This window comes from Anastrepha ludens, chromosome 2 (genome assembly GCF_028408465.1).
Source record: "Anastrepha ludens isolate Willacy chromosome 2, idAnaLude1.1, whole genome shotgun sequence".
NCBI lineage: Eukaryota > Metazoa > Arthropoda > Insecta > Diptera > Tephritidae > Anastrepha > Anastrepha ludens.
In genome coordinates, this window is record NC_071498.1 from 135,388,779 (window position 1) to 135,415,788 (window position 27,010).

At 36.0% G+C, this 27,010-nt stretch overlaps 1 protein-coding gene and 1 long non-coding RNA gene across 3 annotated transcripts; one reads left to right on the forward strand and one right to left on the reverse strand.

Annotated features, from left to right (window-relative positions):
- Nucleotides 1-2,022: 2,022 nt before the first annotated feature.
- LOC128855391 (sideroflexin-1-3) lies at nucleotides 2,023-26,988 on the reverse strand. Of its 2 annotated transcripts, none has more exons than XM_054090252.1 (8): nucleotides 26,770-26,988; nucleotides 18,567-18,961; nucleotides 9,082-9,199; nucleotides 8,677-8,752; nucleotides 6,193-6,278; nucleotides 3,018-3,145; nucleotides 2,755-2,912; nucleotides 2,023-2,677 (listed from the first exon to the last, which is right to left on the reverse strand). In XM_054090252.1, the coding sequence occupies exons 2-8, from the start codon at nucleotides 18,907-18,909 to the stop codon at nucleotides 2,591-2,593; spliced, it is 996 nt and encodes a 331-aa protein (XP_053946227.1). In that variant the 5' UTR covers nucleotides 18,910-18,961; nucleotides 26,770-26,988; the 3' UTR covers nucleotides 2,023-2,590. The 2 variants fall into 2 exon arrangements, with proteins under 2 accessions (XP_053946227.1, XP_053946228.1); XM_054090253.1 differs by lacking the exon at nucleotides 26,770-26,988 and adding an exon at nucleotides 26,146-26,367.
- On the forward strand, nucleotides 25,869-26,972 carry LOC128855392 (uncharacterized). Its single transcript, XR_008453715.1, has 2 exons — nucleotides 25,869-25,949; nucleotides 26,036-26,972. It is a non-coding gene; the product is annotated as an uncharacterized LOC128855392 (long non-coding RNA).
- Nucleotides 26,989-27,010: the final 22 nt, after the last annotated feature.

The following is a 27,010-nucleotide window of genomic DNA, read 5'->3' on the forward strand; positions in this document are numbered from 1 at the left end:
CAAATTGCCAAAAATCCTGACGTGCTGGAGCATTTTTGAAGGTCATATTCGTTTTCAGCATAAAAAAACCTTCAAGAAACACCTATAGCCGTTTTAGAAACTGTAAAAAAGTGAGATTTTGCAGGCCTGTGTAATCAATAAGAAGGCATATGCAAATCCAAATACGTGAATTTATATATGTACATATGCGCATATACATACATATATACGCTCACTTAAGTAGGAGAGAGCAAGGTGTCGAACGTTGCCGTTCGTTTGCTTTGTTTGCTTTGTCGTTCGTTCCGCGCTTTCGCTTGCAGTTCATTCAAGGTAACGGCAATGAGCAAGGTAACGACAAATGAGCAAGGTAACACTAATTAGCAAGGTAACGACACATTTTTTCGTGCGTGCAGCCGGCTAAATCGAATTATAAGACGTTATCACGTCAAAATGAGTACACAACAAAGGATAGCTTCCGTCGAGTACAAAACGGGAATCATGGAAGACTCCAGGGATGTAAATCATGCAGTATTCCGTAAAGAGAAGATGCTGGATCTACTGGTGGACCAAGGAAATGAGAAAAAACGCAGAGTTACATCTGGGAACGGATTGCAGGCAGCAGAGCAATGGCTTTGTGCGCAGAGCTGATATTCAAAAATTTGCCCTTGAAATAGCAATTGAATTTGATATATCCACAAAAGAATGTAAAGCATCGTCATACTGGTTGGACAACTTCCTTAAACGATATAAATTGTCTCTAACATAGATTAACAACATTGCTTAAGCTGGAAGGCAATGCAATTGTTAAGCGTGCACTTGCGTTTAAACTTTTTGTTGATGGCATCGCCTTTTTGAAATACCAACTCATCAACATGATTGCTATGGATGAGAACGCGGTATTCCTAGGCCAAGGAGCTCAATAGTTCACCACAAGGCTTCTTCTTCAATTAACGTTCCTTCTACCGGTTACGATAGTGCGCGTGCTACTTCTATTTTGGCGATTCGTCTAGATGCCAAGAAAGTATCGCCATTTTTAATCACTAAAGGTTAAAAAGACCAGATTCAACGCGTTTCAGGAGTTTACGTTATTGAAAGTGAAACAGCCTGATGCACACAAGCAGTTATAAGAAAGTGGGTTGATTTTATGCTGCCACCACTGTTTAGGGGCCAGAATAGGCTAGTTTGAGGTTCAGCCAGTACTCACACCGCTAAAGACATGAACAACTTTCTTGCTGAGAGGAAGATTGATCAAATAATGATTTCGGCAAGACTGACTGGTTACCTCCAGACACTAGACATTGCAATAAACAAGCCATTCAAGGATCATTTGCGGATGGAAATCAAAGAATATATTGAAAACAGAATGGTGAGAAATCATCGAGGTAATTTTGTAAAATCAGGTTTGCAAGAAGTTGTGAATTGGATAAAAAATGCATGGGACAAAATAACTGATAGTTATGTTTCCAATGCACTACGAACAGGTTACTTAGACAAGAAGTATTCATTTAACGATAGCTATATCGCAAGACATGAGAGATTCGGACCAATGATTCAACAGGAAATGGATTTGGAAGAAAATCAGAATATAATTCAGAATTTTATTTATGGCGATGTTCCAGAAGAAGATGACATGGCTGTAATTGAATAAATTTAAATTTCTATATTCTGTGTGAAATAAATATAATTTTTTTTTTCTCCCGAAAATAAGCCCTAGCGCGTATTTTGGACCAAAAAAGAAAGTAAGACAGTGTCTTATTTTCGGAAAAAGACGGTTGCTAAAGAATTGTAAGTGACTTGAATATTTAAGTAGGTTAAAACATTTTCTTGACCAACTGTAAACTCATGACTAAATTAATTTATCTCATCTTTTCTGAAGATTGTGATATACACACGTCCGTGTATACATACATACATATGTCTATATCTGTCCCGATTACATCAGGCTGCCACAAAAATCAAATCGGTCATGCGAACAAGGAAATACTTAGAAATTCGTAGTGATAATCATAATCGAAATAAAAAATACTAAATATTACTCAATGGTTGAAGTTACATTAATTCAAAAATAGTCTTTATTTTGTTTGTAATAATTAACATATCTACGCTACACTTTTCTGCTCCTTTTAATAAGTAATTTTCATACAAACATTTGTAAAAATGAAGTAAACACTTTAAAGTAATATTAAGTAAATTATCATTAAGCAAGAGCAATACAGCGAATGTAATTTCTAAAATGAGGTATTTCTTTACAATTTTCAGAAGCCCTGCTTTGGGAAAGATATGCAATGTCAATGATGCGCTATCAAAATTATGGAGAGTATCCAATTTGACTGCTAATAGAAATACATATTTGTGTATTACTAAATTAATATAAGTATTTGAAAACGTATAGACATCCATAACTGTTTATATGCAGATTTACATATAGTACATTTGCTTGTATGTACGAGTATTCCTTGGAGGAAACTAAATTCCATACTTTTTTTTAAATATTATATTCTAACAAAATTCCCCCACTATCAGAGCTTACAACAAACTAATTGGAATATATTATTGTCCTTTCGAAATGCAAAATCAGTTAAAAAAGTTTCGAAAAAGCTAAGCTCTTTGCTTACAAGCCCTTGTTAAACCATACTTCGGTAAGCTCGGGATTATGTTTTTTGATCTTTTCTTGTACGTCCTCTTCCAATCTGTCCACCTGTAAGCACATAAGTAGATTGCGAAATTTAGTGTAAGCGAATATAATTTCATATTTAGAGTGGTATTTAAACATACCCCAATCGAAGCGCGCTGGCTAAAGAATGCGCATCCCAACGGAGTTGCAAAAATTAAAACAAAACCACAGAAGAGGGTTTGAATGGGTGCACTAGCCTTTGGAAAGCGCTTGAGGAAGCCACGTTTTTCCAATGTTTGAATCAATAGAGGGGTTAGAACTGTTGAAAGTATAAGTAAGAAAAATATACAAAAGAGAATTAATAAAAATATTGGAGATATGTGCATATAAGTATGTATGTATGTATGTATCGGATTACACCTACACATTCCAGGTGTGGCCATGGCAATGCGACTAGCCACAACAGCCGTGATGCCAACAGCAGCCGCTTTCTTCGAAACGCCCAATTCGTCGTTCTTTTCATTCAGCAAGGTAACACCATTCTTCAATTCTCTAAAAAATCCAACAATACATAATTTTAATCAATCAAATTTTTTATTAATTTTTGTTTTTAAAGAAATTGTGTGTCTTTTGCTCGAAATCCTCCCAAGACGAATCTATTAGAGGTGGTGTTGGTAAATCAGCTGAGTTGTCCATGTGGCTGTCAGCTCGGAATGTAACAAGGCGAATTCATTATTTGTTTTCTAGTTTCTCAATACTTTGCTTTGACAATCAAACGTACAGAATTGTGTTGTTGGTTTAGTGCCACCACCTTTAATGAATGCGCCTTGAATCCTCCGCTAAAGAGCGTAAATCTGAAAATATTTCTAAATTCCACTGTTTTTGAAAAAAAAAATCATTTACCTACTTTTAAATAAAAAAAAAGTTATTAAAAAAATATATAAGAAATATACAAGTATTTGACAATAAAAAAAACTAGGTGTAAAAATTTCATAAAGTATTTTATTCACTAAACCCTGTGATCAGAAAGTACTCGGAATGTTTAAATAAAACCAAACAGAATTAAATTACAGGGAAATTTATTTTATCTCCTTCAAAATATGACCCGTCTGAAGCAACACACATGTGGCAACGTTTAATCCAGTCCTCCATGCACCACTGGTAGGCCGACGAAGGGATGGCTTTCAGCTCCTTCGTCGCATTATCTTTGATCTCCTCTATCGACTGGAATCTCCTTCCACGAAGTGGTAACTTCAACTTGGGAAACAAAAAGAAGTCGCACGGGGCCATATCAGGTGAATACGGTGCTTGCACGTTGGTATTTATTGGTGTTTGGTCAAATAATCCAGCACAATTTGGGATCGGTGCGATGGCGCGTTATCATCATTCAAAATCCAATAATTGTTTGCCCACATTTCCGGCCGTTTGTGACGTACAACATCTCTCCAACGCTTCAAAACGGATAAATAATATTCTTTATGGACTGTCTGGCTCGATGGAAAGTACTCATGGTATGGACCGATTCCCACATGTGCGGTTCAATTAAATGAAACATTCCCGGTACTTTTTGATCACAGGGTAATTCACTTTATTTTTCAATATAATATTACACTATGTAACAAAAAATTTTCTTAGACTTTTTGTTTTTTCTGTTGTAGGGAGAACTTGCAAGTACAGCTTTCAGACAACATCAAGTCCATTATACTGCACAGGGGGGTTGCATTTTTAATTTTCTTTAAATCTACCCAACCTCCGAAGAAATCTGAGTAGATCTTGTGGTGATGACTGGTAACATCAGTTTTGCCCATCTGCAGCGTCTCTCAGCCTGCTTAGCTCGTTTGTGGGTTGAAGTAACCCATTTGCTAACCGTGGCTTTGATGGCAGAACAGGCTCCGGGTCAAAGAAGTTGGCTTAGGCAAAAATAAAAAAAAAAGCTCTAACAGTGCAATAGTAAACATTTCATAAAGAAATTTACTCACTATAATTAACTATATTACATAGTGTGATAAAAAAAATACTCGGAATATACATTTTATCAACCTTAGTCAAGTAGAAAAAACGTCATACTCCGAATTTCGAATCGATCCTCTAAATCTGGACTCATGGTCGAAAAACCAAAGTTTCATATGCTGAAACATTTATATATAATTGGCTCTTACACCCTTTATTGTGTATTTGACCGAGTTCCTCGTCCTACTTGTGGTGTGCGTCTTGATGTTATTCAACAAATGGAGGGACCTACAGTTTTGAGCCGATCCCAAATGGCAGAGATTGTTTATGAGGAGAAATACATGGCAGAAATACACTCGCAAATTTGCCATTGCCTGCCGAGGGGCCATCGCTATTACACAAAAATTTTCTTTTATTCGGTAATGCACTTCTGCATGGTAATTACACACCAACCCATTCGGCTACGGCAACCACCGATTGAAGCATGTAAATACTTTCTCCTAAATTTATATTTATTTATTCGATGAAAAAGTTTAGTACTCCATTCAAAAGAAGATATTTAGCTGCTTTCAATGATATATTAGCCGTATTCGATTCGCCATGCGTTACATTGTGTGCACTGAAGCTGCCAAAACTGGAATTTGTTTAAAAGCACTTAATGAGTATTAGTAATGAAACTTGCTTAATTGTGAATGGATTGCGCTATCAAGAGATGATTAACAATTTTTTATGGCCGGAATTGTATGGTATTGATCTGGACAACGTTTATTTTCAACCAGACGGCGCTACGTGCCACACAAGCAACGAAACCATTGATCTTTTACGGGAAAAGTTTCCGGGCCGTGTTTTATCTCGAAGAGGTGATCACAATTGGCCACCAAGATCTTGTGATTTAACACCTTGTGAATTTTTTTCATTGGGGCCACGTTAAAGAGAAGGTCTACGCCAACAGCCCAGGGTCGATTAAAGACCTCAAAGATGGAATTCGTGAGGCTACTATTTTGATTGGCAGCGTAATTCACAAGATTATACATATGTGAATAGACTGCTTTATATTCTGTTGACAGTTAGTTATAACTTTTCACTATAAGTGTGACATAACGGACTAAAATGTACCGCAAACATGTTCGCCATAAAATTCTGTTTCTTAATACCCCAAAGATCAAAATTCAACTTAAACGCCAGATATAAGTCAAAACGGAAAATGTTTTGCAGGATTAATTTCGATAGAGACAAAAAACAAAAAAAAGTAAAAAAAAATATATATATATAAAAAAAATATTAAAAAAATGAAAATAAAATAAAAAAAGACCTTCAATAAGCGGCTCTGCTGAATTTTTGCCACATCATAAGAAATGTCCTTCAGTAAATTAGTAAAACATATCTATTGCTATAATATTTACTTCTTTACCTATAAGTTCTATTTTAATTTAGAGTACGATAGTATAAGAACTTTTTAAAACAGTGTAAACATTTGACTTGAAGCAGAGCTGTCGCCAAGTTATGTAAGCGCTTCCCAAAGAATAGGAAATCCATTTTACAGCTATGATTTTATGGACAAAATACTTCAAATTAACCCTCCCTAGTGTACATACATATAATATGTTTATTAAAAATAATAATAATAAAATTTAGAAATCAAAACTTACTGTAGTCTCATCATTGGAACATTGATGCAATTTGCTGCGGATACCGCCGCCAATGGCACTAGGCGTCCAATAAGTGGGTTCAAGTTCTTGAATATAAGAGAACGGATGCAGCATAAATTTTGCGTACGGAGAGAGGAAAAGAGTAAAAATAATAATTTTTGTATAAAAATTACTTTGGCATAATTCACACATGTAAAGTAAAAATTCATATTAGATATATAGGTTGATCAGTTTAGAGGTATATTTTCCAATAGGGTTGGTATGACAGATCACGCGTGACTACTGTCAAATTAAATATATAATTTTTTTCAGTATTCATTGAAATTTCATAATGAAGAGACTTACGTTTCAACAACGTTTACAAATCGGCCAATTGTATTACGAAAATCGACGTTCTATGAAAAGTGTTCATCGCGCGCTTAAGCCAACTTATGGTGTTCAGTGATGAGGCTCATTTTTGGCTTAATTGATACATCAATAAGCAAAATTTCCGTATTTGGGCTGATGAGCAACCCAAAGTTATTCAAGAACAGCCATTCGATTTATTGAAAACAACCGTTTGGTGAGGCTTATCAAAGACGAGGCTGGCGCCAATGTAACAGTGAAGGGAGAACGCTATCGTGCCATGATAAACGACTTTTTTATGCCGGATACCGGAAATTGAAGCCCGTGATCTCCACAACATTTCCAGTTAGTTCCCGAGGGACGGCCCTACTTGCTACACAGCCCGTGAAACAACGAATTTACTGCGTAATCGTTTCAGTGAGTAATTTATCTCTCGTCTCGAACCAGTGGATTGGAAACCAAGATCGTGTGATATCACACCTTTGGACATTTATTTGTGGGGGTATGTAAAGGCGGCCGCGGTTGGTGCGTGACTACCATTCGGAATTCACTGAGAGAACGTAGGTTCGAATCTCGGTGAAAGACGAAAATGAAGAAAAAGTTTTTTCTAATAGCGGTCACTCCTCGGCAGGCAATGGCAAACCTCCGAGTATATTTCTGCCATGTAAAAGCTCCTCATAAAAAATATCTGCCGTTCGGAGTAGGCTTGAAACTGCAGGTCCCTCCATTTGTGGAAGACACTCACCAGAAATAGGCGGACGAGTTCGGCCAAACACCCAAAAAGGGTGTACGCGCCAAGTATTTATATAAAGTCTGAATGAATTGAGGATAAAGTAGCTTCGATTGCGGTATTGGAAGCCTAAAAAGTTTACTAAAGTTATTGACGAGTTACCAACCGAGTCCTCCAGCGAGTCATTCAAAATTGGTTTTTACGGATGGCCGAATTATGGAGCAGCTGCGGCCAGCGTTTGAAAGGGATTATCTTAAAAAACAAAAAATGTCATGAATGATTCTACACCCAAAATAATAAAGATTGCCCAATCAATTTGAATTATCGTTGTTTTATTTCAATTTAAAATCCGATACCTCTAAATTGATCACCCTTTACAGAAGTGGTCAATTTGGTATTGTTATTTATAAATACCAGTACATTAGCTAACGGTACTTCCTGTGTAGTATTTTGTGGTAGAAGATCTAACCAGATTTCAAGAGTGTGGTTAAAAAATAAATAATTGGCGCGTACACTTCTGTTAGGTGTTTAGCCGAGCTCCTCCTCCTATTTGTGGTGTGCGTCTTGATGTTGTTCCACCAATGGAGGGACCTACAGTTTCAAGCCGACTCCGAACGGCAGATATTTTTATGAGGAGCTTTTTCATGGCAGAAATACACTCGGAGGTTTGCCATTGCCTGCCGAGGAGCGAACGCTATTAGAAAAATGTTTTTTTTATTAATTTTGCTTTCACCGAGATTCGAACCAACGACCTCTCTGTGAATTCCGAATGGTAATCACGCACCAACCCATTCGGCTACGGCGGCCGAGTGTGGTTACGATACCAAAATCTATGCTGAGAAGCTGAGAGTAATCGCAGAGAAAGTGGGTATTATCATATTTGATATTCCTTTAACATCCCTGGGATGTCAATTTCCTTATTAATTTAAGTGACGGTTCCTTCGTGCGATGATTCTTTGAGAGATTCTTTTTAATTCAAAAATATACTCTGCCTTTTTCTACAGAGATGTTTCATACCCACTTGGCTAGGCCGGTTACTCTTGTACCACTCACTAAAAGTCATAAACCAATCAGGAATATGCTGGGCATTCCGTTCAGACTGAGTTGGAACTTCCATCTCAACAAAACTCTGAGTACCCATGCGTGTAATGCGGGTCTGTGGAAGATTTTATTGTCGGATATGGGTTTGGGACTGATAGTTACTTGACAATATGCCTCCATATGATGCCGGATTCTAAAATAAAGTTTATCTATGAAAGACCTTTGATCTAAAATTTACTACTGGTTTTTGTATGGCAAAGAGAGGGGCTATAATGGTTCTGAAAAAGAGAGGAAATCACTAGTTCGGTAGCAGGGACCATCCTGTAGGGTTGCTTTCGACCATCGTCACTGTTTGCTTCTCTACTCACCTTCACTAGCCTGTTGAGGGAGAGCGCTGTGGTCAAAGCGCCACCAGTGGCCAACACATATGAAGTAATTAATTGCCTGCAAGAAAAACGCTACAATTCGTAAGTTCTCATCGTACATGTGTGAATATGTGCGTATGTATGTAGATATTTATGTATAATTCACTATGCTTACAAACAAATTCTCAAATATGCATAAGACTTCGGTATGATATATTATAAATAAATACATATTCATACTCGTCCATACATATTGTACATACATACATACATACATACGTATGAATGTGCGTAAAAAATGTGCCATAGAGTCGCGAGGTAAACAGATAAAAAGCGAAAATGAAATTAAGCTTTAAGAAATGGAATGATTTTTTTTTTTTTTTTTTAATCAAGTTCGTTGGTACTTACTCTTTGGATATGGGTGTTTTCCCAGAGCGATTTGTATAGTTCACAATAGCGTTGAATGTTTGATTGACCCATTGCCAGAAGACGACGGCTGGCGTGGTTTTGTAGAACGATAACATGCCTAAGAGAAAAGAATGAAACAAGCAAAATGGAAAATTAAACAAATAAGAAAACGAAAATTAAAATAACAACAATCGAATAGATATTAAAATACCACTCGAAAATTAAACAGGTAGTATAATTTTATCATGCACTATTTGCTTTTAGCATTAACTTATAGTGGCTTTAAATTTGCTGAAATTTCCCATGTACTGTGAAAAAATGTAATATGAATGAAATTTTCATAACAACAATTTTATTTTTCAACAGGAATGTGTAAAAAAGCCAGGGGCGATTTTGGACTGCGTTTTTATACCGTTAAATTCTTGACTATACTTGTGATTTAGCTTCCATGAATAACGAAAGTGAACGTCAGCTGGCGCATCCGTGGTGGGTGTGATTGTGGGAGGGTACGAAACGTGTCGAAAAAAATTTCTACCAACTCATTTTATACCGGCTGAAATTTTTTTCATGTAATGTTGACATTTAGTAGAATAAAAAAAAGTCAGCTGCGCGGTAGAGGGGGGAAAACACGTCAGCTGAACAGGTGAACTTGTAAAAAAAATTGGAAAGTAAAACTGCTTTATGCCGATTGAAATTTTTTTACATAATTTTGGACACACATGAAAATATAATAATGATGGTCAGCTGTGTTTATAGCGGTGGGAAGACCGTCAACCGAAGCAAGAATGTATTATTGCGTTCAGCTGTCGTATTTTCCCCTTTTCGGGGCAGCTGACTATTTTTTTTATTCTACTAAATGTCAACAATACAAAAAAAAATATTTCAGCCGGTATTAAATGAGTTGTTAAAAATCTTTTTTCGACACGTTTCGCAACATCCCATCCCACGCACGTACCCACAGCTACTGGACCAGTTGACGGTTGGTTTCGTCATCCATTGCATAGCGCCTGCCTTCAGTATTAAAATCAATCGGCATGAAATGATGAGGTCAAAATTATCCCTGGCTCTCGGACTATAAATCAGCTTCAAACATTATTAGTGAAGAAAATTATAAATCATATAACACATGGGCTAAAAAGTCCCAGGCCTAACACATCGATGGCACCAGTTTTATTTTTTTTTTTTATTTCAGTACTAACTGAAAGTACTAACCTTAAAAAGACAGCGGTTAAAATGTCATGATATTCTACTCATTAATTCGTGAGTTATTGTGCTAAAAGTGACGCTACTTTCAGTATTCTCAAAACAATGGATGAAAAAGAATTTCGTGTTTTAATTTTGCACTGCTTCTTGATGGGGAAAATGCCAAAATACCATTCAAGCGAAGCAATGGCTTGAAAAGTGTTATAGGGACTCCGCTCCATGACAAACATCAATAAAACGATGGTTTGCTGACTTCAAACGTGAGAGACGCCGACGATGCACACCGCTGTGGAGACGCCGTCCAAATGCGGCGGTAACACCAGAAAACATAAAAAAATCCACAAAATCGTTTTTAATAAACGAATGAAGAGGTCATCGCTGAAACTGAGGTCTACTATATTTTGAGGCAATAGATAAATGGTTCTACAAGGTGAAGTCAAAAATAAACAGGACTGGTGTCATAAAAATGCTTTTGATGGCACCATCTTTTTAATGGGTTAGTGCGTTGGAAGTTACATCCCTGGGTGACTTCCAGTGAAAGCTTGGTGACATTCGGTTCAGTGGAAGCGAAGTTACTGCGTTTAAAGTGTCAGTATGTTTGTGTCATCGGTACAAAAATGAGTTTCAAACAAAGAGCTAATATCAAATTTTGTTTTAAAATCGGTAAAACCTTTACCGAAACATTTGAATTGATGAAAAAAGTTTATGGATGATTGTCTATCTCGTGCCAGAGTTCATGAGTGGTTTATACGTTTCAGAGATGGTTGTGAGGACATAAATGACAATGAGCATACGGGCCGCCCAAAATCAGTAATAACCGAAAACTCCATCGAAATTCTTTGTAAATTTATCAAAAATGAACCGAAATTATCGTTGAAAATCATGGAATCGGAGTTGAATATCTCCAAAACATCGATTTATCGCATTTTAACTGATCATTTGGGCTTACGAAAGGTCTGTGCACGAGGACCAAAAATTGCTCAGAACTCAACATTTGAAAGACTTCATTAAAGAGGCGAGAAAAGACGAGAACTTCCTTTACAACATTGTAACTGGTGATGCAACGTGGTATTTCCAACATGAACCTGAAACTAAACGTCGAAGTGCCGAATGGAAGACCGCAGACGAGCCACCAAAAAATCGCGTTTGGAGAAATCAAAAATCAAGTCGATGCTCATTTCCTTTAACGATTCCTAGGGAATTGTACACAAGGAATTGTCTTGGCGTTTTGAAGCGTGAAGGAGGAAGTTAGCGCTTATTGCATGATAATGCACCATCTCATCGACTCATTCTTGTGATTGATTTTTTGACTAGAAATCGCATTTTAACCATCAATCAATTACCGTATTCACCTGATATGGCTACTTGTGACTTCTGCATATTCGGCAAATTGCATTTGGCCATGAAAGGAAAACGTTTTGCGTTCGTAGAGGCCATACAAAAGGCTTGTACCGACATCCTGAAGAACATACCGAATTCCGGTCAATGACCTGAAACACTCTTTCGAAAAGCTTTAAGATCGCGAAAAACAGTGTATCGAGGCCAGAGGGACTATTTTGAATAAATAAACTCGAAGTTATCAGAAAAAAGCTCCTGTCGTTTCTTTTTTAGCTCAGTCTTGTTTGTTTTTTACTTCACCTTGTACAAAAATGGTATAGAAATGTTGGAGCGGCGCTGGAATGACTGATTTGTTCTTCATGGAAATTACGTTGATGAATAAAGCTAATTGCGAACAAAAAAAAAGGTATCATATTTTCTTTGTTAGGCCCGGGTCTTTTCAGCCCATGCGTTAATAATGTTATGAAGCAACTGTTATCTGTTATGTTGTTATACAATTTTAGTAGTGAGGAAGAGCGTTTTTATTATTGTGCCGATTTTAATTTATCTGCCGTCCAAATATATTAATATTGTATGAAAGCTTTAATCGTTAAAAAATGGAGTATTCAATATTAGTTAAATTAAATTATATTAAATATCTAATTTGTGGAAGAGTTGAATTTGTGTTTTTTTTTGCATGTGAAATAAGCGGTTTTTTCGCAGGTCTACATTTTTGTAATGCTCCGAATAAGGGTGTGATATTTTTTTCGAGAAAAGAAGAAAAATAAAACAAATATGGGTTAATTTTCACTATAGCTGAGTGGATTTCCGCGTGCCTATTATTGAGTTGATCCTGTGTCTGATGACTGTTATGGACTTGAAACATCGCATGTTTGAAAGAAAGCAGCTGCCCCTCGGCAAGCAATGGCAAACCTTCGAGTGTATTTCTGCAATGAAAAAGCTGCTCATAAAATCAACTATGCACATACAGTTGTGCTTATATGTTTATCATATAGAAGTGAACCATGAAGTGTCCCGAGGAATACGTTCGTATATTTGCAACCTATTATATACTCTTACATATTTAAATTGACTTAATTGTAGCAAATTAAGGCAGCGGTTCAGTGGTTTCAAGAGAATGAATCGAACGAAAATTTTCTCGTACTTTTTTGAAGCTTGAAATGTATCTAAATTAAATTGAATGCATATAATATAATATGTAAGTGTGTACATATCCCTTAATTGTTAGTTTTTTTATGCTTCCATTGAGTTAATGTATTTTTTGTGCCATATATTTATCAGTATACAACTGAATTAAATGCGCACCTTAATCATATGGAAGAATCAAAATTCGATTTACGTCGCGACGTTTCTCAGAACCAACCTAGGCGTAAATCGAGATATTATTGTATATTGCATGGGAATTCATTATCTCTTTATTGTATATGAACTATGCATATCGGTAATGTACTGGTAGAGGATTTTCAATATATGATTGACCGATTCTTTTATGCGAATTTCACTCATAGATGGCTTCCGTTGATTTTTTAGATTTGCAGACGTAATTCAAATGTAAAACACATTTTATTATTCGATATTTGGCAATTCAGCTGTCAATCAGTAAAAAAAAGTTTTTTGATCCGTTGCCTAGTTTTCGTTTGGCGTTCGTTGGAAAATGGAAAATCGAAAGGAACATTTTCGTCATATTTTTGCTTTTTTATTTCCGCAAAGGGAAAACCGCATCGCAAGCTCATACAAAGTTATGTGCTGTTTATGGTGACGAAGCCTTAAAAGAACGGCAGTGTCTAAATTGGTTTGCCAAATTTCGTTTCACTCACAGATGAAAAACGCTCTGATCGTCCAATTGAAGTTGATGACGCCCTAATCAAAGTCATAATTGATTTGGATCGTCACAGTACAACACGCGAGATTGCAGAGAAGCTTCATGTATCACATACAAGCATTGAAAATCACTTAAAACAACTTGGCTATGTTCAAAAACTCGATACATGGGTTCCTCACGAACTGAAAGAAACGCATTTAAGGCAACGCATTAACAGCTGTGAACTGCTAAAGAAACGTAATGAAAATAATCCATTTTTAAAACGACTGATAACTGGCGCTGAAAAATGGGTTGTTTACAACAATATCAAGCGGAAAAGATCGTGGTGCAGGTCAGGTGAAAACTCAAAAGCTGATATTCATCAAAAGAAGTTGTTGTTATAAGTTTGGTGGGATTGCAAAGAAATTGTCTACTTTGAACTCTTACCACCCAACCGAACGATCAATTCTGATGTCTACATTGAACAACTAATGAAATTAAACAGTGCAGTTGAGGAAAAGCGGCCCGAATTGGCAAATCGAAAAAGTATTGTATTCCACCATGACAATGCAAGGCCACACACATCTTTGGCCACTCGGCAAAATTTATTGGAGCTTGGTGGGGATGTTTTGCCCCATCCCCCATATAGTCCTGACCTGGCATCTTCTGGTTATTTTTTGTTTCGACCTTTACAAAACTCCTTGAATGGTAAAAATTGCAATAATGATGATGATGTCAAATCGTACCTGATTCAGTTTTTTCCTAATAAAAACCAGAAGTTTTACGAACGTGGGATTATGATGCTGCCTGAAAGTTGGCAAATGTTCATTGATCAAAATGGGCAATTCATTACAGAATAAAGTTATTTAGTTCCATGAAAAAATTGTCTTTGATTTAAAAAAAAAAATCCGCTATTACTTAGTTGCCAACACTTACTTTCGTGTGCCAAATAGTGATTGAGGATATGCTTATTTGTTATATTCGCCATACAACTGATAAAATTAATATCTTATTTGAGTTATGGTGGAATTGAAATCAAGTCGATTCTGAAAATTTTTAGGTAAATACAATTTAGTGTGGTATTATTTAAAAGTGGTTCAGGTAAAAATTGCCCTATTTTAACCAAGCTCAAGTTCGAACTAACGACAGCACAACTGGTGCTTCCTAGGATATCGCTGCTTAAAAAATCTTCAGATCCCAAATGCATAAAAAGTAAATAATTAATTTCCCGGCAGAATATGGGTATTAACATCGTTGGAGAAATAAAGTGTAGAGGCATTAAATGACAGCATCTGGATGACCAACTATCTTGTAGTCTTGCAAGCAACTTTTCCATTAAAATGGTATTGAATCTAAATATAAAAAGGTGGCCGACGCGATTGCAACAATTATAGCGTATAAAATCGTCACGAACGTTCTACACCATCTTGAATGAATAATTATGCCGAACAAATATCAGGTGAGTACCAATGTGGTTTTAGGAGTGGTCCGCCTAAAGTTTTGTGGTTTGCTAAATATTTCAAAAGGCTCATGAGTAAAAATCTGAATGCGTTCGATAGTACTTTGCCCACGTTAATCAAAAATGAACATCAAAATATATACAATAAAACACTGATTCGACCGGTGGCAATGTATGGATGCGAAACGTGGACATTGAAAGCGGATACATTTAAACAATTAAGTATATTGGAAAGAAGTTAACTGGGTCCGGTACGAGCAGAACATGGGCTCTATCGCATCAGGTACAAAAACGAGCTGAAGGAATTAGTACAAAAGGAAAACGTTGTGCGGTTAGGCAAATTGCAGCGCATCCGATGGCTAGGATACGTTTGCAGAATGATAGATGAAAGAATACCTCGCAAAGTTCTAGATGCGCGCATGCTTGGTGGACGGACGCGCCAGCGATGGTTACAGGACGTTGAGGTCGATCTAAGAAGCATGGAAGTGATCAACTATCGTAGTCTGGCTATGGATCAAGATGCTTGAAGAAGAATTGTGGAGGAAGCTAAATGATGATTGTATTGAATTATTTTTGTCAGGTACGTCACATATGGGGAGTAGGTTGTCGGATCGACATCCACGGCGGGCATAAAAAATTAAAATGAAAGAAAAGGCAGATTAATACGACATTCGCCCTTGGTCTGAAAAAAGAAATATCTGTGAAAACAGATTAGGAAACTTGGCCCTCTTGTATATGCATTGAAAAAAACTTCTAATTAGAGTACTGGTTGTGCGGGTTGTTGAATATTTGTTCATAAATCTGTGCGCCAGGATTTCCCCATACGAGTATAGGCCATTCTGTGTAGGTAGGTAGGTGAAATGGTTGAAGTGCCGGTCTGGCACTCCTCAAGTAGCACTAGAGCGTCATTTTGATACTATTATGATATCTCAAATTGGCAGATATCTACAGCCAGCCAGAGCTGTTGATGTAATGGAGGAGATTGATTGGATTTAGGTTGGCGCACTGGCCACCATTCTGTGTGATAAGTGGCAAATATTTTTAAATCTACACTACACGTTAGGTTTAAAGGGCGGCGACGTTCAAGTCCGAGTTACCTAAGAGGTGAAATACTCTCCAGATCACTTTATTAAAACCAACCAGCGCAGTTGATTTAAGTTAATCATGTTGTCGAGGCTGTTGTTGGACAAATCCTGTAGAGAATTGTACTTGAAGGCTTTCAAATTAATTATCCGTTTCCTCTATGAAGCTTTTATTGGATCCATTGTAAGTTACAGCTAGTCTTTAGGTATGAGTGTCAATGTGTTGCTATTAAAAACGCCTTCAATTGGCTGTTCCCCCTTTACAGTGATTAGCATTTCTTGATATGCTGGTACAGCCCCATCCGAAAACTTTGCTTATATGGGTACCAGGTACATTCGTCATTGCAGGAAACTGCTTGACTGATAAGTTGGCTACACCCATGCTATAATATTTTCATGTAGAGGGAGGTTAGAGGTTCCCTTCGATAAGTGGGCTTTGAGTCAGCTCAGCAAGAATTGGGCGAGAAGACTAACATAAAAGATCGCAAGCTGATACAACAACATCGCAAGGTCTTGCTGGCTACGTGTGGATCCGAGGCAGTTGAGGGAGCTTCTAAGGCTAAAAAAGACGCAACTTTCGATAATGGTGGGTGTCTGAACCGAATACTGTCCGATAGGTAACCAAATGGGGGGGGGTGGAGACTCGAACTGTCGAAACAACACGTTTTTGTGTCTAGCGTAAGATGAGTTAGACGACCGGTGAGTACACCACAACAACAACAACAACCATAGAAAGAACAATTATAATGACAATAACAACAACAATCATAACGACGACAAGCATAACAGCAACAACAACAACAAACATAACAACAACTTCATCTCTTCAAATGCCTTTTGCGGTAGTTGACTGGAGAATGATGAGTTAGACTAATTTCAGTATCTACTCTTCAACTTTCGTGCTCTCTCACTTTTGTATTACGCCTGAGAAGCTATAGAGCTTGAATATTGCCATTCGTAATTTCAACTGCCAATATTTCAAATATTTTCTTTACCACCATTCTCTTGTCCCTTCTCCTTTTAATCATTTAATGATACTCTAATGAATGGTTTAGAACCACTGTTCGTGAGAACCGTCTATTCTATTTTATTTGACGTTAACATACCCCTCTACAACATATTTTTTATATAATTTTTGTAAGTTTAAAATATCCAGAAGCTTTGTTGAAAACTATTTATTGATACTTATTGATACCTATTAACCATGTTTCAATTATTAAAGGTTTGCTCACTTGTGACATTAGAATTTTGACACTCCCTTATAAAAGGTCGCATTTAAGAAGGCCGAAGAAAGTGGAAAAATTAAATTCCTTATTGGTAAAAATGGTAGCAAAAATGTTTTTCTTTTTACTTAAATTATAAATGGTACAAACGGAAACTTCAAGGAATGATATTAAAAAGAAGTGTATTAAGTCAAACCTAGATAGATATATTTTGAGAATTAATTTTTAAATTGCTATATTACCAAAGCATTATGGCCCTAGTGAAAGCCTTCCAGAGGAGAAGCGAACTCATCATAAATTTAGTTGACTAACAACAAGCTGTGAACATACTCACGTCTTGCTTTAGTATGCTATGCCCACGTAAGTTTGGAGTTTTGACCCCCAAGTCGCGATTATTCTTACATTCCCAACTACTTGACATACTACCCCGGGTATGAAACATAAAATGATAGAAAATGTTGTTTGTAATAGCGAAGGCTTCTCGACAGGCAATGGCACACCTCCGAGTGTATTTCTGCCATGAAAAAACTCCTCACAAAAAACCATGTGCCACCAGGAGGCTGTGATTAATTACATATTGCTAAATGAGCTCTTGTTGGTAACTTATGTATCTTTAAAAGAACCTAGTAAGTACTTCCCCTTCGAACGCAAATTGTCAAAACGTCCATCTTTCATGTTCATTGCCCCAAAAAGATGCGTTTGGTTATGGACATACCAGCAAGTACACTCTTTTGAAAACAAAATGTGTTTCCTACAAATTTTACTTTTCTTCCACTTTTGCTAAAAATTTCTAGAGTTAGCAACCCAGTGCCTTGCTAAGGGAGCCGATTTGCCACGAAGAAATCAGAAAACTGCTTACTGAGCAAACCTTTTATTATTGAATCATGCCTATTAACATAGGAATTCAAACAGCAGTCGAAACTTGCGATAAAATCTATGAGCACTTATCGTGACTACAGAATATACTCGTACGTTGGTACTCGTATTAATCTCCCTAAAGTATGATACTTATTTATGAGCGAACAAGAATTTCGATGATAACTTTTTAAGTAAGTGCAAATATTGTTACAGCTTGCACGTTGTTATGACATTCCAGTAAACACAAGTGAATTAAATATCAGATAATCAGATATTTAGATAAATAACAAATTGACGTTGGTGCATCCCTATTGAGAGCCCCGCCATTAATTTACTGTTCTTATCTCATTCAAATTGACGTCCAGCCCAAACACTTGATTATTTGTAGACATATTGGCCACTATCAGCTAATTTGCATGTCAATACCTGAAATCATGGCTGATAGCTCGTGTGCAAGTACTAAATTACATAAATTTATCAATGATGATTTAACATAAAAAAGAATACGTAAGTATACTTACATCCTGTAATCAAGGTGTTCATTGGCACTTGTGCCGACATACGACCAATAAGCAGAGACTTCTCTCCAGTATCCGGATGAAAAGCTGAATCGTACAAGTACTTGGCGCGCCATAACTCCTCAACACTCTTGCACTCGGGTACCGGCTTACCGGCGCGATAATTTTGAATAATACGTTTGGCACGCTCCAACTCCCCATTGCTGGCCAAAAGGTTGAGCGGATTGGTGAGAAGGAAGAAGTGCTTGGCCCGATTGAGGTATGTGCTTTGATCATATTTGGGTTGATCGATATCGATGACTGGCAGTTTGGCGACGGCCGCAGTTGCTGTTGCAGTTGATGACATATTTGACGTATTTATTAGTGGCAGTGGCGCTTTCCCAACGATTAGGCTTTAGCTGGAATAAATAACAATTACTTAACACTTTTAATGCACAAAATAAAGCTGAACTAAAAGTTTTCACAAGTCTCAAAATGTTTCACATTATGTTCGCATATGTGTGTGTGTGCGATAGAAAGAGAGAGAGGGAAAGAGAGCTTATATTAAACTTGTACTAACTGTTTAAAGAGTGTTAAAAAGGTATAAAAACGCTCTCCCTGCGTTCAGCTGAAACTACATATGGACACATAAAGGGTGCTCTAAATTCATGTTTTTCTTTCAACATGAAAAAAATAAACAAAAATATTATATTATATAAAAATATATAAATAAATAATATTTTCGATATATTTGTAAGTATCAATTAGCAAGTAATTATATACAATTGTGGGCATAACTCGAATTGATCATACCAAATGAGCACAAAAACGCGCTCTAAAACAATTTGTTGGCCGTGTATGTGACAGTGGTGTGCGACATGTTTCGAGCCGCATTATTTATAAATTTATTATTATCTTAATTGCATTATCTCCGTTATTAATTTTGATAGTTTATACCTCTAAATAATTCTTCTTATAAATGAAACAATGAATTATTCTAAATAAAATAATATAATAAAATAAATAAATATAATAAAACAAATAAATATAATAAAAAAATATATATATAATATAATACATTTCAGACTTTTTAATTAGGTTTATGTTTTAAATATATTCTTAACAATAATACATAATAAGGCAGGATGGGTGGAGGTGTATATTCCGAGCATCTGGAGATCTCTTTCAGTTTTCGGCTTCCCGACTACTGTAGTGTCTTTCAGGCTGAACTGATGCCAATAATGAAAGCCGCGACACTGGTACAGTGTGATGTGATATCTGGAAATGACATCTACATTTTCACTGATAGCCAGGCGGCGATAAAATCCCTCACAAAACAATCGACAACCTCCAAGGTAGCCATGAAATACCGCGCATCTCTTAACGATATGTCTGAGTCATTTCACCTAATGATAAAGGGGGTTTCTGGCCATTGCGACATTGAGGGAAGCTGCAGAGCCGATGAACTAGTGAAAATCGGTGCCAAATTGACTGATAAGTACATATACAATGATATAGGTATACCCATGCAAACATGTAAACTACGTATCCGCGAGGAAATTGTAAGAGTAGCGAACAGCTGTGACCGACTCTAAATACTAAACGCACGGAACTTCTACTAAGAAGAGATAAGCAAAGTCTTAACACACTGATTTTAACGGCCAATTATTTAATGAATTAGAAGATCTAAAAATTAAGGATCTTACGAAAAGTACACATTGGTTTTAGGAGGGATAAGTGGTAGTTTCCCACGCGGACAACCGCTTCAACCTAACGTAACCTAACCTAAACATATTCTTAATAACCTTTTTTTTTTAATATTGATGGTACACTTTTGTCCTAATATATACTAATTATAAGACGGTTTATATTATTGGGTCAACTCTCTAACCAGGGGCCCATCCAACGCTTATAAAACAAAAACAAAAAAAGGAAAACATTCTCATTTTAAAACTTTTGTACCAATTATCAAGAGATCGGATACAAAAATGAGTCCCCAGCCACGGCCCAACAATTTGTATCCACATTTATACATTAGTGAATGTATTTTTTTTTTTTTCATTAAGTTAAGTTTTTTTCATTAGTTCAACACAGATAATTTAGTAAGGCATTTAATAATTTATAAAATTTGATTAAGCTTTTGACTTGAATGCCGCCTCAAAAGTTTTTGAGAAAAAACTATACGCTGATAAATTAATTGATAAGGCCAGACTTCGCCAGTAGGAGACGAAACGTAATAGTTTATAAGCACTGAAATGTGCTATTGTTTATTTAATTTGAGAAAATCCATTATTTTATTTCGTGATAAAAAAAAATTTAAGTAAAAATAGACAGAATGCTGGTATAAAAACATGTAAGGAAGTACTAAATTCCGACCGGACCGAACGTTATGTACTCGCGCACATTTCAGTACAATTTAATTTGAGCTGGCTGATAATTTTTAGAATCAAACAAACTCTCATAGCTTAGACATATGGTGGCGGTAATCGGGATAAACGACTTAATTCGGAATTATCTCAGGAATTGAGTGCAACTAGTGCGTATTGACACCTAGATTTAATACTCATAATTTAAATGGATTGGAGGAATTTTCGATGGCAATATTGCCGAAACCTGACAGTTAATATCCATTGTGAATGAAAAATGAAGAAGCTTTAAGGATAGTTGCACTAACACATTCGATGTTTGATATTTCGGAGCAGTTAGAGGAATCGCAATTTATGATTTTGTTTTTAATAAATGATTATTTCTTAGTCTCAGGGAGCTAATATTCATATTTGGTTGCCTGCGATCCATCTTTTACTGACAAAACTATCCACTAAGTAAATCAGCTGTTCACTAATCCGCGTAACAACCGTCTGTTACACTACAATTTTAATCATAATTCGGCAATGAGAGTTATAGATTGCATCATCAGATCGTCAGTCGGATGCACAGAAGTTTAGTCTTAGCACATAAAAAGTGGGTATAGTCTTGGGTGTGGCAACGCTCATTTTTTTCATCATCTTTATTTTTTTGCGCTTATCATTATTACCCAATTTCTCATTCATGGCAGAGATATCACGATTTTTTTTTCTCTTTTGAAAATTGCCGTTATATGGACGGTGAGAGTTGATATTGGCCTACTTCGCCCAATTTGAACATAAACTTAACTTTTATTAAAGTGTCCAATCAAAGTCCCCCCTTAGTTTCGCAAAAATATACAAAACTTTCTTCAAGTCGGTGTGAATTTTATTCAATCTAAATAATATTTATGTTGGGTTTGAACGAGGTGGGAGTGATAATGTGTACCAAGTTGTTTAAGTTGTGGCAAGTTTACAAGTTTAGGGCGTAGCAAATTTACAAATTGAAAGCTACTGTTATATAGGAGGTGGGCGGGGTTGTCAACCGATTTCGCCAATTTTCAATATAATCCTGCCTAGGATAAAGAGTAAAACCACCTCGATCAAACATTTCCCAGAACAACCGCCAGATGACGCTCTAAGTCCACTGATTTGAGTTGTGATATACACCATAAATTTTTGCCAGAAGGTCAGACAGTTAGTAAAGACTATTTTTTGGCCAATTCGCCAAAAAAAGAAAAGATTTGTGGGAAAACTACTAGTGGATTTTGCACCGCCGCACAGTGCCATCATTATCCGTGAATTTTTGATCAAGAACGAGACCAATGCCAGCAAACAGCCATCAAAAGCTATGAAAAAATGTTTGTGTCCAAGTACCTTCGATGAATTGGCCGTGCATATAGCCATTCGAACAACATTTTGTATTCAATCAATTTCATTAATAGTTTGTGAATAGAGAAATCAAAACAAAACAAAATTAATATACTTTTTGCGAAGTTGAAGAAAACCAGCGGCGTCGAATATGCATATTCATTAAGGTGGAGCGATGGTATATGAAATTTTTTTTATTTGTTGTTTTTTTTTGTGTAATGGCATAGGAACGAAATGCTTTTATACGAGTTAATAAATATCGCAAAATATTACCTTCTTAGGGTAACGTTTTGAGGTGTGCCTAGCCTAAACGAAATTTTGCACAACTATTAATAAACTTATATATCGCAGATTTAAAATTTTATGTTTGTAGCTGGTTTTTAACTGCAGTACTAAAATAAATAAATAAAAATAATGTAAACAATAAATATTAAAAACTGTCAAAGCGAGGAGCTTGCTGAAAGTCATTTGATGTCACTAAGTTACTTTAGAAGGCTATGAAAATGATTCTCCATAAAAATCCATACCAAGAAAGAAGATTGCGCCCATCAGAGAGTGCGTGACGTCACGTTTTTCCGAATTGTGCAGCATTGCCAGCCATTTGCTCTTCGCAATAAATTTAGTGCTTTTTTATACCAAAAAAGCGAAAATTTTGAAGTTACGGGTTTTTTTTTAATTTAAAGCGACCGAAACTTTAAGTTAAAAAAACACTGTATTATTATATTGTACAAAAGAATGTTAAAAAAGGCCACTCTGAGAAGATTTTAGTGCTAATGAAAATTAGTTGGTTCTTATAAAATTTGATATTTTGAAAGTGTGAATTAAATTTTTTGCTTCTTTTAAGGTTGTGCAAGAATATTAAATGCCCCTCTCTCAACTCTTCCTAAGATTAAAAACCTTTTTACACATTTTAAAAGGCGTTTGAATTTACTGAACGCGGATTAAAACCATAGAGGTGTAATTGTTTCTTCCGGCCATTAATCCCAAGTGGGACATAGCGCATCAAGAGGTGTATTCATAGTAAAAATAAGCAACAAAATACCAGAAAATACTGAGGAAACCATAATGACATTTTTACAAAAAGAGTACCTTATCTTGCTACATAACCTCAAATATAGCAAAAAAAAACGTTGTCTTAACAAAAGAGTTTCTTTTAACAAAAACTCACAAGTCAAATTGTACATAACCATAACACATTTATTTAAAAAAAAATTGCACACCTTAAATACAATTTGTCACGCATACAAAGTCTTTTAAGTGATTCAATAAAAATTTGGCCTTTTATTTTCTTTAAATGGCCATTTTAGTGCGTTTTTATAGCCAAAGCTAGGCAACACTGCAGTAGCGAGAGAGTGATTTCACTGCTGAAAGCAGAAGAACACCAACAACACCTGCAATCGCGGGCAATGCCACCAGATGTTAAAAAAAGTAAAGCTTAATAAAACTGAGTGAATTACTTAACTAATTATTAAAAATGTATATTTTACAAAATTATAAACATTACATCTTAATTAGAACAGGCTGGAAAAATGTCATGAAGAAAGAACTAAAACTTCGAGACTAAATAACAGAAAAAAAAATGCTAAATCAAGTCACGAAAATGGTAATCTGGCCATACTGGAGCTAAAATCACGTAACTAGTTGTCAAATGCGCTGAGAGCAAAGTAACGGGACCACGATAGGCGCCATCTCTTTATTCTTTCTGTCATGAATCCTCTGATGAATCCATACACTATTTCAATTGTTCAAGGCTTGTTCACTTGTGACATTAGATTTTTGACACTCCCCTACAAAAGGTTGCATTTAAGAAGATGAAGGAAGTGGAAAAACTTAAATCCTTTTTGGTAAAAAATAATTTTTTGCATAAATGCGAAATTTTGCCAATATGAAGCTATTATTTTACCTAAGCAAAATAGGGTCATAATAAATTCTTTTATGGAAGATATGGATTCACCACACATTTAATTGACTAAAAACAAACTTTGAACATATTTACTCCTTATTTTACTAAACTTTGCCACGTAAGTTAGGAGTTTTGACCTCCAAATCATGCATATTCTTGCATTACTAACTACATTCCTGTTTTGAAAAAACATGCGACCTCTTGTCGTCGGCGCTGGCATTCACATGCTCTGGACATGAAATAAGCTTCTCCAGGGAGCTTCGCATGACGAATAGTTGTACTGTTAAAACTTTTGAATACTACCTCCAATTATTTAGTATCACTCAGGAAGATGGTGCTGTGCTTTGCTAAGCCTCCTTTGGACACTTCATCCATCCATGTGAAGGTGGGCTCATGGGAAATAAGTTCCGTCAATCCCAACTTTCGTATAATGAAGCCTATAATGTTATCGATCGCGTCGGGACTATCCAATTATTCTTCCTGTTGTAACCATTTGCGAAATGCCAGCTCTTTGCAAAACATAAACTCTTTTAAAATCACCACATCATAAGAAATAAAGCTTATATAATTCTTCATTAAAAAATCTCCTCAACTACTCTATCATGCCCTAACTTAAGTGGTATAGTATGACTCCTGGACTTACCGTTACAAACTCTTGAGAGAGTTGTGCTCCTAAGCATGCCATTTTGAAAATTATATGTTTTCTCTACAGATTTTACTTTTCCTCCACTTTTATTCAAAATTTCTAGGGCTAGCAACCCGTGTCGTGCTAAGGGAGCTGATTTCTCAAGAGGGAACGAGGAACCTGCTTACTGAGCAAACCTTTTATTATTGAATCCATACACTAACAACAATCAAAAGCGAGAGCAAGTTTATGTGATCAGCTTAGAGTTAGTTTTTCAAACTAAATACATTTTTTTTTTTTCAGTATTCATTGATATTTTTTATTAATGGCTACGTCAGTAAGCAAAATTGCTGTATTTGGGCTGAAGAGCAACCTGAAGCCCTTCAAGAACAGCCATTAAATCCATTGAAAATAACCATTTGATGCCGCCTATGGGCTGGACGAGTTATCAGCCCATAATTATTTAAAGACGAGGTTGGCGTCAATGTAACAGTGAATGGCGAACGTTATCGCTATCGATTACTACAATATTTGGTTCCAACAAGATGACGGTACTTGCCATACAGCCAGTGAAACAATGGGTTCACTGCGTCATCGTTTCGATGAGTAATATATCTCGTTTACGGATGGTCGAATTACAGCGAATAAATGTTTTAATGTTGAATGTTTCTACACAAAAATAATAAATATTGCTCAATTCATTTGAATTTTTGTTGTTTTATTTCAATTTGAACTCAGATACCTCTAAATCGATCACCCATTATTAAGTATGCACGCATGTATGGACGTACATAATTTTGGGAAGTGAAAATGAAAGGGTTGAATTTAACGTTTTTTTTTTCTAAATTAATGTTGTCGGGCGCACCTCTCAACATATCATGAGGCAAATATTATTTTGCACCCTTATTTCTGGGAGAGAAAGCTTATTCGGCAAGTCTGCCAAAAGCAATTAAAAAAAATTCACTTCACCCTAGTGTATTATACATACATACTAGCTGTACTTTCCATAATGACAATGACCGACCGGCATCATGTTGCTACACCGGTTAAAAATCATTTATAAAACTGTTTTATCGCATCCGTCGTATTCACCACGCGGGTCTTGTTATGACTTTCACTTGCACCGGCCAGTGAGGAATATTCGTTATTATTATTAAATAACAAACGTAAATGAAATAAAGCTATGCATATATTATTAAAATATAATACTCCTAAAACATCCTCTTTCAAATTACATTTCTGATTTTTACAGATTTTAAATTTCTATCGGATAATTCATTTATTGGTTTTACAAGACGGGTGGCGTACTTTTGTATCAGTTATGAAGACGCGTGGTACGGCAAAGGCCCTCACAATACGTACATTTTTCTCTCACAAACGGGTATTTTAATATGGCAAATATTTGGTTAGCTTCACAACTGAGGATTTATATACATATGTATGTATGGTCGTATGTATATACAAATGTATGCAGTTTATGTATTCAGCTGTTTTTGGTATTAGTTAATTTAAGTGGATACACTTTATATCATTTCTTGTTTACATTCCTGTAAATATTCAATTAAGTAACAATTTTTATTGATTTGCAATGACAGCGCAGTTGACCGCAATTTAACTGCCTCTTATCACATTCAACTCCAAACACATGTGCACATACACACTCACTTCAACACGTCAGCTGTATATCGACAAACGCCGAGTGGGCGCGGAGTCCAAATGGTATTACCAAACTCATCCAGTGCAATCAATGGAAAAGCTCGTACAGCAAAAAAAAGCGCATGGAATGTGCCCGTTTGTAAATATGTATGTATATGCATGCATACATACGCGCATATGTATCACTTCTTCCCATCGACCTTTATGCGTTTTTTTTTATTGCTTATCGCTAATGTTCTTACATAATTGCGATTTATTAAAAAATATACACTTTTTATATGTAGATTGACATACTGACAAATAACTCCAAATTGATATGAAGACAATCACCTTCTTAAATAAAAAAACGCTTATGCTGAAAATTTTTTGAGGTACTATTGTTATGCGATTTGTGTCGAATTTTTTATTTGATTTTAATTAATTTTAGCTTCCCACTCCGCGTCTAACTTGCACTGAGTTTTGGTTTTCGGTATGTATTCACTTTATTATAGAAACTAATATTTCAACCGTTTCCGTCGGCAGTGTACGGAAAACTGACAGCTGAGCGATAACCAGTCTAAACGCAACCGCG

Bases quoted from the DNA above. Each gene is read 5' to 3' on its own strand.
- LOC128855391 (XM_054090252.1), bottom strand. From the start codon at position 18,909: ATGTCATCAACTGCAACAGCAACTGCGGCCGTCGCCAAACTGCCAGTC. The intron at 9,200-18,566 runs GTAAGTATACTT...CTTTTCTCTTAG, and splicing joins GAACACCTTGATTACAGGAT to GCATGTTATCGTTCTACAAA. The intron at 2,678-2,754 runs GTATGTTTAAAT...ATGTGCTTACAG, and splicing joins GCCAGCGCGCTTCGATTGGG to GTGGACAGATTGGAAGAGGA.